At 20.5% G+C, this 15200-nt stretch overlaps 1 protein-coding gene across 1 annotated transcript in view; it reads right to left on the bottom strand.

Annotated features, from left to right (window-relative positions):
- LOC122498830 (facilitated trehalose transporter Tret1-2 homolog) overlaps positions 1–15200 on the bottom strand; it is a 35564-nt gene that overhangs the window by 2038 nt on the left and 18326 nt on the right. The window contains exons 2-5 of the mRNA XM_043606782.1: positions 12589–12787; positions 10743–10914; positions 10011–10283; positions 5475–5783 (exon numbers count right to left, since the gene is read on the bottom strand). Coding sequence (XP_043462717.1) covers positions 5475–5783; positions 10011–10283; positions 10743–10914; positions 12589–12787 — 953 coding nt within the window. The remainder of the gene's footprint in view (positions 1–5474; positions 5784–10010; positions 10284–10742; positions 10915–12588; positions 12788–15200) is intronic.

Raw genomic sequence — 15200 nt, 5'->3', positions numbered from 1 at the left:
ATTTTATAAGTAAAATTCTTCTTTAAAAAAATTATTTCTAATAATTTTTGAAAAATTTCTTTGATTATTTTTCAAATCCGTTTGTTTATAATTTACTCAATTTAAGGAAATTTCGATTATTCGAAAATTCTTCAATTAAATATTGCAAAAATGCAATTTCAAATAATTTTTAGAAAAAATTCAATTAAACTTTTTCAAAATAATTAATATTTTATTATTATATTAATTATATTAATTATCTATATTTTATTAATTTTTAGTTAAAGCAATGGAAATTTCAGATTTTCAAAGATTTTAAATTGAAACCTTTTCAAAATTCAATTATTTCTAAAAATTCGTGCTATAATGCTTTTAATATTCAATTATAATCTAAAATTTCAACTAAAATTCATTTTTAAATCAATTTTTATTAGAAAATTCTACGAGAATTCAATTATTTAAATACAAAACTAAATAATTTATTAAATAATTGAATGTTTCTCAAAATAGAATTCTCATAAAGAATTTTATTATTTATAAAAATACTTGAATTATTGCGAAGAAATTAAACAAAATAGTGAATTCCTGTCAAATTTTTATTATTAATGAAAATATAGTTAAATATTTGCGTAAAATTATATTAACATTTTCTTCGAATAATTGAATTCTTTTGTAAAATTTAATTAAAATAATTGAAATATTGCCAAGATTTTAATAAAAATTTTTGAAAATAATTGAATTTCGGAGAAGAATTTTATTATTTATAAAGATAATTGAAATTTAGATGCGAATCTTTGAAAATTTTTGAAAAATAACAATAAATTCTAAATTATACTATTGAATTGAAAAAATTCTAAATAATTGAAATTTAATAAATTTTTTTTGAAATTAATTGAATTTTTAGAAAGTATTTAAAAAATTAAATTTTCAAAATAATTTTAACTACAAATATGAAAATACCTAATTTCTCCAAAAATTTTAATGATATATCTAAAAAATTATGATAAAAACTTCTATGAATTAGTTTTTTTAAAAATATTGTGATGTAATTTTTCGAAAATAATTGAATTTATTAAAAGAAATTTTCGACAGTTTAAAAGACGAATTAATTCATTAATTTTCATTTAAAGATTTTTTATTAAAATTTTTGATAATTTAATTATTTTCAGAATTTTCTATTAAAATTCATCGAAATTTGAATTTGCAACAATTTTAATGAAATATTTTTAAAAAATCAATTATTTTCAACAAAATTTCATTTATTTGAAAACTTTTTAATTATATTTTTCAAAAATTGAATTATCTTTCAAAAATTCTATTTATTTATTTATTTATAATTAAATAAATAAATTTTTGAAAATTATTCACACTATAAAAATGGAAATAAATTTTACTAAAAAATTTTGTTCTAAGAATTAGTTTTTTAAAAAATATTTTAATATAATTTTTGAAGCTAATTTTCTTATTTTCATTTTTGAATTTTTAGTTACAGATGTTTTATTAAAATTTTTGAGTTTTAAAAATTTAGATTATCTTGCAATAATTATTCAAAAATTATTTTTGAATTTTACTTTTTTCGGCATTTTGTGACAAGAAAGTTTATTAGAAAATATGTGGAAGTTGAAAAAGTCTTTTTTCTCAAAAAGAAGTCGAAAAAAATCGCCTATTTTGAAAATAATTGAAAAAAGTACAATAATAAATCATTATTATCGCCAAGGCCTACAAATACACTTTTTGGAAAAATCTTCTTCATCAATATTAATTTTTATCTATAAATAAATTTTAAATATAAATAATTTTTAAATTATTCAAATCTAAATAAATTTTCTATAAATAAATATTTACATTTCTTTAAAAAAAAAAAAATCTTTTCATTATAAGTAGTAGTTCTCTTTAAGGTGAAGTAATTGGTATTAATAAATATTATTCAAATTATGTTCCATTAACGAAGTGCTAATATTGCGGATAATTTAAGTCATTTGAAATGAGTCACGTTTTTTACTCGAGCGTATTAAATATTCTTATAACAGGTCGATGTAACAATGATTGACGGAAGTTCTTCTCAAGGATCAAGATCAAAGTTAATGAGCCTTATATACGAATTACAATGTGCGATAACAATTTTATCATCGCATTCTAAACATTCCACAAATGTTACTTCATTCGTCGTGTTTTTTTCCTTTTTCAGTTCAACTATTGTAGAAATTGTAAACATCAAACTTGTGCCAAATATTTTTTAAACTCTTTAAAAGCGCGGAATATTACATTAAAAAACTACATCTAAAAAAATTTTACAATTTCACTGTAAAACTATTTCTGAAAAATAGTCCACCAACATTTTTTCTATTTTTTTTGAAATTATTTCCATGTAAATTATGTACTATTATAGAAATAGATTTATTAAATGTGAAATTAATTTTAGGAAATATAAAAAATAGAAATATATTCTTGTGGAATATTTGTTTCGATTTATTTTCTTGAAAATATTTCCCGCGGTCGATATAATAGAATAGAACAATTTTTATTGAAGAAATTCTTGCAAAAAAAAATAAATATTCTCAAAAATTAGTTCTTTTTATTTTATATAGATATAAGTTTACACATCTGTGTAATATTTCAGTGATACGTAATCGTCAATGGTATTACATAAATCGAGCAGTCATAAAAGTGCGGCTTTAATTAATATGCTTGGGAATCTCGGAAATTCCATTCCAAATAAGTCAAAAGAAATAAAAACAATACCTGAATTGCAGACTAAAGTGCATTTGCACCTATGAAATTTTAATCGTTTCTCTCAATTTCAACCAGAAATTTTGTTCTATATTTAATTTCAACATGAATTACACATTACCAGTCGAATTTTTTTTTTGTATATATGCAAAAATGTTGAAAAGTCGATGAAAATTATTTTAGAATATTTTTTAAGAATTTTTAATGAATAAATAAATAATAAAATATTATTTTTAAAAGTAACAATATTAAATTCATGTAAAATTTATTTTAATGAAATTTAACAACATTTTTAATTGTTTCTATTTTTAAAATTATTTTCAGAAATTCAATTATCAAAAAATAATTAAAAAAATGTTAATTACAGTTTTTCAAAAACCTAATTTTTCTCAAATTTCTACATTGGAATTATTCAAAATTTCAATAATTTTTAAGCAGATATTTAAAAATTTATTCTTATTTAGTTTAATTAAAATTTCAAATAATTTCAAACTGTAATTTTTCCAAAAGTCAAAGATTTTAACAATTTACGAATTATTATTAATAATTTTTTTACATACGCATTTAAAAATAATTTTACTTTTACGGCGATTAGAGTATTAAAAAGATTTCAATTTAAAAAACTTTTAAAATTGAATTATTTCTTCAAATTCCTGTTATAACGCTTGTAATATTCAATTATTTTTCTAAATTTTACCCGAAATCAATTCTTATTAGAATTCAATGATAATTGAATTATTCAAATAATTTTTTGTAAAATTTAATTATTTTCCAAATTTTTAGTTACAACTCTTTAAAAAATAGAATAATATTTAAAAATAAAATTGAGAAAAAAAATTTGTTAGACATAGAAAATTTATTTTAATGAAATTCAAGAGAATTTTTCACTTTTTCAATTTTTTAAAATTATTTTCCGAAATTTAACTATTTTCAAAAACTGTTTGTATTTTGATTTTTTAAAAACCTCATTTTTTCAGAATTTCTAAATAAAATTTTTCATATTCCATTAATTTTTGTTTAATAAATATTTGAATACTTGTTGCTATTTATTTGCTCACCAGGAATTAAAATTTTAAAATACTTTCAATGTGAAACCTTTTGAAATTTAATTATTTCTAAAAATTTGAACTGCAATTGTTGCAATTTTTGAAATATTTTCTGAAATTTGAATTGAAATTCTTTTTCAAATCAATTGTTATTAAAACTAACTCTACTTCTGAATTTTTTTTCAAATTTTTAATATGAGAAAAAAAGTAATAGACTATTTATCATAATAAAAATTTTAAGAGAAAACAAATCATTTTTTTTTAAATACTTCAAAAATAGTAAAAATAGAAATTCAGAGTAGACAATTTTATTCGAATTCAACGATAAATATTTAATTATACAAAAATTTTTGTAAAATTCAATTGTCTTTAAGTTTTTAGTTACAATTCTTCAAAAAATATAATAATACCTAAAAACAATTTTTAAAGTGAGAAAATAAAATTCTTTGAAATATAAAATTTATTTTAATGAAATTTCAGAAAATTTCCTATTTTTCAAATTTTTTAACATTATTTTCGGGAATTCAACTATTTTCAGAAAAATGTTAATTACAATTTTCTAAAAATCGCATTTTTTCAGAAAAAAAACTACATTTTTGTTTAATAAATATTTGAAATGCTTATTGTTATTTATTTGTCGAGAAGGAATTAAAATTTAAAAATACTGTCAATGTAAAACTTTTGAAATTTATTTATTTATTTATTTATTTAATTAATATTTTAGAAATTTAATTATTTCTAAAAATTAGAACTCCAATTCTTTTAATTCTTGAAATATTTTCTAAAATTTGAACTGAAATTCTTTTTCGAATCAATTCTTATCAAAAAGTTGTACTAGAATGAAATTATTTAGAAACAAAAATAAATAAATGATTATTTATAAAACTGCAAGTGTAACTCTGCTTATTTATAGATTTTTTTGAATTTGAGAAAGAAAATTCAAAGACTATTTAAGATTTTCAATAATTTAATATTTTTTGAATAACATTTTCTTTACTTTACTGTCCTGTGAAAATTCTGTTATTGTAAAAATTTTAGGGTAATTAATTTCACTAAACAAAATTAATTGTCAAATTTTTGACCTGACAATTTAAGCTGTAAAACAATTTGAAATTAAAAAGTCCTAACTTTACGTGAGGACAGAATATCTTGATTATTATTATACAATACAATAATAATTGCAATTCCGTTTGAAAAAGTAGAAACTATTTCTTAACATAATTTTTTTTCAGAAATATTTTAACTTCGTTTTTATGATGTGTATTAAGTTATTCTCTCTAATTATCATTTATATTTGCGAATAATTAAAAAAATATTTCCTTGATTCTAATTATAGAATTTATTTTTTAAAAAAGTACCAAATTTGACTAATTAAATTTTTACAGGTAACAGAAAGTTCGTCGGAAATGAAATTAAATTAAATTAAAAAAAATCTCCTCAACGAAATCTATTGAATTTTGAAAATATAATTCTCAGATAAAATATATGAACTGCAACTCCATTGTATTAATTTTATTCAGTGTTTCTGAATTTTGATGTGAATAATAAACGACCTTGCAATATTCAAGGCCTCTTTGAATTTATTATACGAAGCATAATATGAATACAATTACAAGGAATATGACCCTTTAATATACCTCATTCGAATATCGTATTATCGATCACACATTCACACGTATCTAAATATTTGAAATTGAAATAAAATAAAGCACAACTTACCAAGGTGACTGCAGTTCCAACACCGGAAATAACCAGAAGAATTCTTCGTCCCAATCGCTCAATGACGAGCGGTGTCACTGCCGATGCCAACACTTGAACAACTCCAAGGATAATTGTCGAAAGTGATGTGCTCAGGGAAGTGCCGGTACTTTTGAAAATGCCCTCGGCATAAATTAAAACAACATTTATTCCAGTCAGTTGTTGAAAGCTCACCAATGCGCACGTGAATAATAGTGCTTTGAAATTTGCCTTCACTTTAAACAGATCCGCGAGAGTCGTTTGCGTTCTGAATGCAGCGTCTACTGTCGCCTGAGAAATTCAAAATTTATTTTTATTATTATATATTATTAATTTATTATTTTATTCATGTCATACTAGCAACAATTCGCGCGCGACTAACTTCTTACTCACTTTTTAAAAAAATAAAATTATCAATTTTAAAAATAATAGAATGTAAACATTTTTTATTCAAATTTTTTTTCATAAAAATAAAATATGATTTTGAATATATACATAGTTTTAATATTTTTATAACTATAATAATCATATATTCTGACATAGAGGATTCAGGGAAAAGTCAGGAATTTTTATTAAAAGTAACTGAAAAAAATTAAATTTTTAGAATTCATGAGAAAATTCTCAATTTTTGTGTCTTTTTTGTTTGTCTCATAAATTATGAAATTACCACGAATTCTAATACAAAACCTTTAATTTTTTTCATTTCTAACGATAATTTCTTTTTAAATAACTTAATTTTTCAAGAACTATAAAATAAATAATAAACTATAAAATAAACTATAAAATTGTTAATGAATAATTTTACTTAAATATTTCAAAATTAATTTAATTTTAAAAGAGTTGCGTTTACAATATTCATAAATAGATGAATTTCAAAAGGTTTCAAATTCAAAACTTTGAAATTTGAATTTTCCACACTTTTAATAAACAAATCTATAGAATTAAGTTTTTTTTTTAAATTTTTAATTCAATTTAGTTGAAATTAGTTTAACTATATTTAACTATTTTGAAAATTTAATAACGCAATTCTTCGAAAGAATTCAATTATTATACTCACAAATAACAAAATTGTTTCAGAAATTCAATTATTTTTAGAAATTTGATTAAAATTCTTTACAAAATTCAATTATTTTCGTAAATAACAATTTTCTTCACAACAATTTAATTATTATTTTTAAAAGTAATAAAATTCTTAAGTGAAATTCAATTATTTTTAAAAAATTTGAATTAAATTTCTTGGCAAAATTTCAATTATTTGCAAAATTTTTCAAATTCAATATGATTTTCAATATCTACTATTTTCATAAAATTTACCAAAAGAATTTAAATAGTTAAAAAAAACTTTAATAAAATTGATAAATTAATTAATAATTATTAAATAATTAATAAAATTCACATTCAATTATTTTCATAATATAATAAAATTTTCACATGAATTCAATTATTTAAAACACAATTTTCATAAAATTTTCCAAAAAAAAAGTTAATTATTTAAAAAATTTTAATAAAATTCTGTCCAAGAATTCAATTATTTTCATAAATAATAAAATTTTTCACTGGATTTCAATTATTTAAAAAAAAATGTAAGAAAACTCGTCGTACAAATTCAATTATTTTCATAAATAATAAAATTTTTCACTGGATTTCAATTATTAAAAAAAATATAAGAAAACTCGTCGTACAAATTCAATTATTTTCATAAATAATAAAATTTTCACAGGAATTCAATTATTTAAAACACAATTTTCAAAAAATTTTCAAAAAAATCAATTATTTAAAAAATTGTAATAAAATTTTGTACAAAAATTCAATTATTTTCATAAATAATACAATTTTTCACTGATATTTAATTATTTAACAAATTTTAATAAAATTCTGAACAAGAATTCAATTATTTTCATAAATAATACAATTTTTACTGAAATTCAATTATTTCAAAAATTTTTGTCAAGAATTCAATTATTTTTATAAATATTAAAATTCAATTATTTTTATTAATAATAAAAATTTTACAGGAATAGAATTATTTATCAATTTTTTATAAATTTCTTCGCAATAATTCATTATTTTCTTAAATAATCAAAGTTTTTTATTCGAAAAATGTAATTAGTCTTACAAACTATATTAATATTTGTCTAAAGAATTCAATTATACCTTATAATAATCGTAAGTTTCCTTTCCGTTAGCAAATTATCTGCATTCATTTGTTTGTTTTGAAAATTAAATTTTGTGGGTTAAGTATTGGCATTTTTTATATATTTTTTAATGTCAAACTTTTTAATGTGGAAAATACTTTACTTATTAAATTGTCTCGACTCTTTGGTAAATAATCTAAAATTATCAAAAATTCGAAAAATTTCAAAAATCCGATTTTCTTAAAATTTAACATTTTTTCTTCTCTTTTATGCCATTTAGCTTTATTATTATTTGAATTTTTATTCAAGAGAAAAAATGGAAAACTGAAAAAATTTAGAAACTTTTAAAAATTCCAGGCCTTTTCCATGATTTCCCTGATTTCCAGAAGCCTTTTAAAAATTCCATACCATTTCCATGATTTCCATGATTTCCAGATTCTGTAGGAACCCTGCTTTTGTCTGACTTTCTTCTAAATTATCGAATTCAGTGATTTCTGGGGTGAATTTGGTTAAGTTGTAAAATGATTAATTTCTATTTGAATTCGTTTTTTTGAATGTAGAAAGTCTGATGTTAATTTAATTCTTTTTTCGTTATGCCCGGCAAAAAATAATATTCAACTGGATGAACTACAGATTTCACTTTAGTAGCGAAATTTTTCAGTGCTTCAATTAATACTTTCGTTATTCTAGAGAAACTTATCGCTATTTCAAGTAAAACTTTTTTCAGTGTGTAATAATTATTATTTCTTTAAAAAGTATTTAATTTAAAATGGCTTTATAAAATAAGCAATGCAAAAGATGACCCAGATACTAATTGTAATTGTTCTAGCCATAGTTTAAGTCTAGTAATGTAATTGAATATTAAAAGCATTATAGCGTGGATTTTTAGAAATAATTTAATATTTTGAAGAGGTTTTCAAATTAAAATCTTTGAAAATTTGAATTTTTCATACTTTTAATTAACAATTCTGTAGAATTAATTTTTTTAAAAAAAGTTTAATTTCAATTCTTTTGAATTTATTTCAAGCTTTTGCTTTCTAATATTTATCTAATTGAAGAATTTACGAATAATCCATGAAAGGTAATAAAATATTGAATTGTAAACAAATGGATTTGAAAATTCTCAAAGAACTTTTTCAAAAATTATTTAAAACAATTGATAGAATTTTTGCTAAAAATTTTAGAAAATAATAATTGAATTGAAATGATGAAAATAATTTTGAAGAAGTTGAAATAAAAAAAAATATTGAATATTATGAAAATATTGAAAATTTTGAATTTGAATTTGAAAATCTTAATTCTTATGCAAAAATAATTAATTAAATATTTATTCAAAAAAAAGTTATTGATGTTTTCGAATAATTTTACAATTAAAGAAATTCGTAAACAAATGTAACAGAATTAATAATTAATTATTTTGAGTAAAATTTTTTCCTTTATTTTCTAAAAACTCAAAAATTCTCAATTTCATTTTCAATTGAAATTTGTAATTGACAAATAGAATTTACAAACATTTTTTCCCCTTATTTTTAAAAAAATTTGAATTTTATTAAAACAATTGTAATTAAGAAATAGAAATGATGCAAATTATTCCCTTATGGAAATTGAGAATTTTCTACAAAAATATTAAGAAACGGGAATATGTAATGTTTCTTTTCTATAAAAGAAAAGAATCAGTTTGTGAACAATATTGTTAATTTGAGAAATAAAAATTATGTATAAAATGGGTATATTTCCTATTTCTTAATCATAATTTTTTAAAAATTAACAATTTTCTATTTTTTATAAATAAGAAGGAGAAAAATTTGCATTATTTAAATCAGACAAACGAAATTTGTTTCAGAAAAAAGAACAAAATGGATATATTTTTATTTGTTAATCATAATTTTTGTAAATTTTTTTAATTTTTTAATTTCAAATATTATTTTATTATAAATCATGAAAAAATACTTGTATTTGTAGAACAATTTTTTTTAAAGAAGAAAAATTACAAAATCATACACAAAAACTAACGTCAAAGTGTGGACAGACAGAAAAAAATGAATGAATGAATACAAAGATTATTATATAGTTAATTTCCAACCAGTCTTTTCTGGTAAACATATTTGATGTAAAAAATTTTGTTGAAAAAAAGTAGAATTTTTATTTTTTTCATTGATTTTTATTATTATTATTATTATCATAATTTCCGTGGATAAGAATCAAGAAAATTGGATTATTTTTAAAAAATTTTCTACGTCATCGATTAGAATGACGCACATGATATTGGTTCGTTAGCCTTTGAGAAGCCAAGAATCTTGTGACCTTCCGCATAGTATGACTGAATGTGATAGGCATAATAAATATAATAAAGAGTAGTAAAATCGTCATAGTATATACTAACCTGCATCTCGTCGGCTTCCTTCTGTACACTCGTTGTACTTTTTCCTCGTAATCTCGCCAGAGCTTTGATTGCATCCTCTTTTTGTCCTTTCCCCAAAAGGAAATAGGGCGATTCTGGCATAAACAAAAAAGAAATGAAGAAGATTATTGGCAATGAACCGCACGCTATCCAAAGAACCATGTACGACACGTACGGTCCGATTGCGTATGAGAATAGTAAACCAATGGTTATGAACAATTGCAGAAACGATCCTAATGAACCTCTAATTGACGTCTGGAAAAAAGAAAATGATTTTTGAAATAAGACTTTTATTTTATGCACTAAATAAAAATAATAAATATAATTCAAAGGAAGGGAATTTATCATTCGGTATTTAATATTAAAGGTGGTTTTTTCTGAGTTCTTTGATAATTTTGAAATTATTAATTAATTTCGAAAAATATTTTTCAGAAAAAGCAGGTTTCTGTATTAGGTCAACTGTGCTGTCGATACATGAAATTTAAAGAAGCTTTAAGTGAGAAATGATTCGGAGAGATTGTTAACTGCTTCCACCTTTAATAATAAATGTAATTTAATATTTATTTGGAATTTGATTAAAATAACGAAATAATAATTTAATAGTTAGACGAATAGAATTTTAAAATTAGTTAATTTTGTTTAATATTTTGTTGAAGAGACAACATTTTTTTTTTGTAAATTAATGTGAAAACTAGGAAGGGGTTTGAGACTTACTTCAGCAATTTCACCGATGTACATAGGAAGAATCGTGAACGGAACTGCGAGAGCAAAACCGAAAATTAACCTAGCTACATAAAGTTGATATATACTTCTTGCACTTGCTACCAATATCCAACCAATTAAAAACGGTACCGTGCTGAACAAGAGACCTTTCTTTCGACCAATTCTACAAAAATAGTAAATTGTTTGTTTTATTAATATGTGTATTTATTATTAATGTATCAGATGTTCAAAAAGAATGGAAGCGCTATAGTTTTTCTGTACGAAATCCAATTAATCTCGCTTTTTGGCAAAATTACAGTTTTTGCTCTAGAATAAAAACTACTTGTCTGATTGTCTTTAAATTTGGTATGGACATGCATTTTTTAACGTAGAATCTAAAAAAAATATTTAAAATACGATTGGAATTAATTAAAACGTATTATTCCCCGAAAAATGAAAAATTTCGAAAAAAGTGGTCACCAAATTTAAATTTTTCCATTTTAGACTCCGTCAATTGGGAAGTATGGTTTCTGGTGTATTTTTACGAGCCAATTTTGAGAAAATTATACAGGATTGCCACAAAAATTTAATTTTGTTTTTTTCTGACTTTTTTCTGATTTACAAACTAAATTTTGACTAAATTTTGACAAGAATATTATAAAATTAATAATAATTAAAGATGACCGAGTGATAAAATCATTATTTTAAATAATCAGAACATTGTTACTACAACTTCTTTAAAATTATTTTCATCATTTCAATTCAATTGTTATTTTCTACAATTTTAAAATAAAATTAATTTTTAAATCAATTATTTTCAATCATTTTTTGATAAAGTTTTTTTTGAAAATTTACAAATTCATTTCTCTACAATTTAATTTCACGAAATTTCGATTATTCGAAAGTTCATCAATTAAATATATATACATTAGAAAATAAAAACTTGAAATAATTTTCAAAAAATTTCGATTAAGCTTTTTGAAAAAAAATTAGTTGTATAGAATTTTTAATTAAAATTGTGCGAAAAATTCAGATTTTCAAAGGTTTTAATTTGAAACCTTCACAAAATTCAATTATTTCTAAAAATTGCAATTATTAGTAACTCCCCAAAAATTCAATTATTATCTAAAACTTTAACTAAAATTAGTTTTTAAATCAATTTTTATTAGAAAATTCTACGAGAATTCAATTATTTAAATACAAACATAGATAATTTATTGATTAATTGAATGATTCTTAAAATTGAATTCTTATACAAAATTTAAATTTTTAAATAATTGAAATATAGAATTTTTTCGACGAATTTTAATAACATTTTCAAGAATAATTACATTTTTAGAGCAATTCCTGTAAAATTGTATTAAAAATAATTGAGCTGCAATAAATTTTATTATTTATGTGAATAATTGAATTATTGCGAAGAATTTTTTTAAAAAAAGTTTCAAACAATTGGTTTTTTTTCGAAAAAATTTATGCAAATTCTATTTTTAATAATTATTGAATTTCTGTGAAATCTTCATTATTTTAGAAAATAATTGAATATTCGTGTAGAATTTTGTCAAAATTATTTTCAAATAATTAAATTCTTTTGGGAAATTTTATTAAAATAATCGATATATTATTAAAGTAAGAACAATTTTTGAAAATAATTGAAATTTTTCAACGAATTTTATTAAAATTTTTGAAAATAATTGAATTTTGAAAAGTGTTCGATTTTTTTAAACTTTACAAACATTTTGAGATACTTAATATTTTTCATACTTTTCGAACATCTTGTATATTTATTTATACGACTGTAGAAAATTAAATAGGTAATATTTTTTGTGCACGTGAGTAAAAAATGAAAAAATGTATTTACTTTTCTACTAAAATTCCTGCCGCAAAGCAGCCGAAAATTGCTCCCATCGGTACCAGTGACCCAATCCAGGAAGCTTCTTCCTTTGACACTGGGTAATTTAAAGGGTTATCGGGATTCAAGGGGTTGTCTTCCTGTAATCGTGGAAGGATTGGACTTGTCCATCCCAGCATAGCTCCTGTGGCGACAATACATAGGTTACCTGGAACAGAAACATTCATTCGAGAACATTAGAAAACTCATTTAACAAGTTTCATTTAATCTATTGAAAGAATTTTTTTATTACGAAATAAAACGATTGCGAAATTTTTGTTTGTTTTATGTGAAATATCATAGAACAAATTACGGTACGAATTCTATTATAAATAGACTATGTCACGAATCTAACTTGTACTGTGATAGTTTGGACTTTTTTGGTGTTAGTTTGGCACAATTTATTCACAGATTGCGCACATGTCTTAAGATAAATGTTAAATATTGATATAAAAAACTGTTAATGTATTAATTAGACTCATTTTTGTATTTAATTGTAGACAAAATTTCAGTCTGCATTATTTAGTTTTATTTGTAAAGGGCTTTTTATGCCCGTCTGTACATTTAAATAAATAAATAAATAAATAAATAAATTACAGAAGTACAAAAATACAAACTTTCAATATATTTTATAGTTTATAACTAGCATTAGATCAGAGTCAGTTATTGAAAGAATACAATTGATTCATTAATTATAACTATACAATTTATATTCTTGTTTATTTTCATTATTAAATTTAAAAAAATAATTAAAGAAAAAATTAGTTAACTGTACCAAAGCATTTATTAAACTTTTAGTATTTTTAATCTTTATGAATAAAATCAGACTTATGTCAGTACAAATATAGCATAACAAACATTATGATTATTAAATAGAAATTAAGTCAATTTTTTTTTATTTATTTCTTAAAAAAATCAGAATTTTCTTCAAAATTTTGATTGAAAAATAAGAAATTATGCAACATTTTTCACATTTTTTAAAACAAAATTTAACAATTTGTTGACTCATTTTCAAATTTTTTTTAGCTAAATAAATAAAAAAAAATGTATAATTTCGATTTGTTAGACAAAATTTATATTTTTTTTATAGAAAAAATGAAAAAAATTTGCATCATCATGATTTATTAAGTATTATTTTTACATTATATTACAAGATTATATTTTTAAGAAAAAAATTTGTAGAATTTCTTTTTCTCAATGATAATTTTTTAACAATATTTAAAGTTTTAATTTATTAAAAATAAAGAAAAAAGTTTGCTGATTTTCTACTTTATAAATGTTTCAAATTTGTATCTCATTTCAAAATTTGACGCAACAAAGCAAACAAAAATAAATAAAATCAATAATTGTTCTAAATTAAGAAACAATTTTTAGAATTTTTAAAAAATAAATAATAAAATACAACAGAAGATAAGTGCACATTCTAGGTCAATTATTAAGAAAAAATACGAAATAATTATTTCTTGTCAATTATTAATACTTATTAAAAAAATTAATATTGAAATTTTGATAAATTATTGTGATAAAGAAAATAATATAAATTATGCAAGAAAAATGCTACAAATTTTGTAAAAACAATGTGATTGACAAATTGAAAGTATGAAAATTATTGTTTCCCATTATTTTATTAAATTCTTATAACATTTTACTTTCAATTAAAAATTACAAATTATACAAATTTTTAAACTCTTTTTAAAAAAATACTTGAGATTTTGTTAAAAATGATGACGAAAATATAGAAAGTATGCGAATTTTTTTTATTTATTATATGAAATACTCTCGGAAATACTTAAAAAAAATGAAAGTTTTGTTAAAAAATTGTGATAGATTATTTTTCTTCTTTTTTTAAAAAAAAAAAAAGAAAAGGAAATTATGAAATAGAAATTATTCCAATTTTTTTCATTACTTTCCAAGAAATATTATAATTTTGTTAAAAATTGTGATTATAGAAAACAGAAATTATACACATTTTTTTTCGAAAGAAACTAAAAATTTGTTAATAACAAAAAAATACTGAGATTTTGATAGAAAATTGTGGTGAAGAATATGAAATTATGTAATTTTTTTTTTTTATTACTAAAAAACTGGAAGATTTGTTAAAAAATAATAATTGTAATTGAGAAATATAAATGGACCAAATTTATTTCTTTTTTCTTCTCTTTCAAAAAGAAAAATAGGATTTTGTATAAAAATTATAATTTTGAAATTGGATTTAAATTAAACACAATATTGAAAGACTCTATAACTTCAAACTGTGGTGAGAAAGAATGAATGAATGAACAAATGAATGACTGACAGAATTAGCAGATTATTATAATTAATAATTAGTAAAATTTTAATGAAGCAAATATCAATTAAAAACTTAATGTTCTAAATCGATTTTTAGAAAAAAAACAAACAAACAAAAATAATTGATATACTATTAAAAAGTATGATGTTTATTTTGAGTATTAAAAAAAATAACAATAAAAAAAGCAGATTACCATATATATATAGATGTTTTGGCAAATATGTGGAAATGATCAATTTTGAAAGGTAATTTTAGTTGGTATATATTTGAAGTCAATTCGAAATGAAAATTA

Source organism: Leptopilina heterotoma, unplaced genomic scaffold, assembly GCF_015476425.1.
Source record: "Leptopilina heterotoma isolate Lh14 unplaced genomic scaffold, ASM1547642v1 Lhet_16, whole genome shotgun sequence".
Classification (NCBI taxonomy): Eukaryota; Metazoa; Arthropoda; class Insecta; order Hymenoptera; family Figitidae; genus Leptopilina; species Leptopilina heterotoma.
The sequence above is the reverse complement of the archived record's forward strand: the minus strand, read 5'-3'. Positions and strand labels throughout refer to the sequence as shown.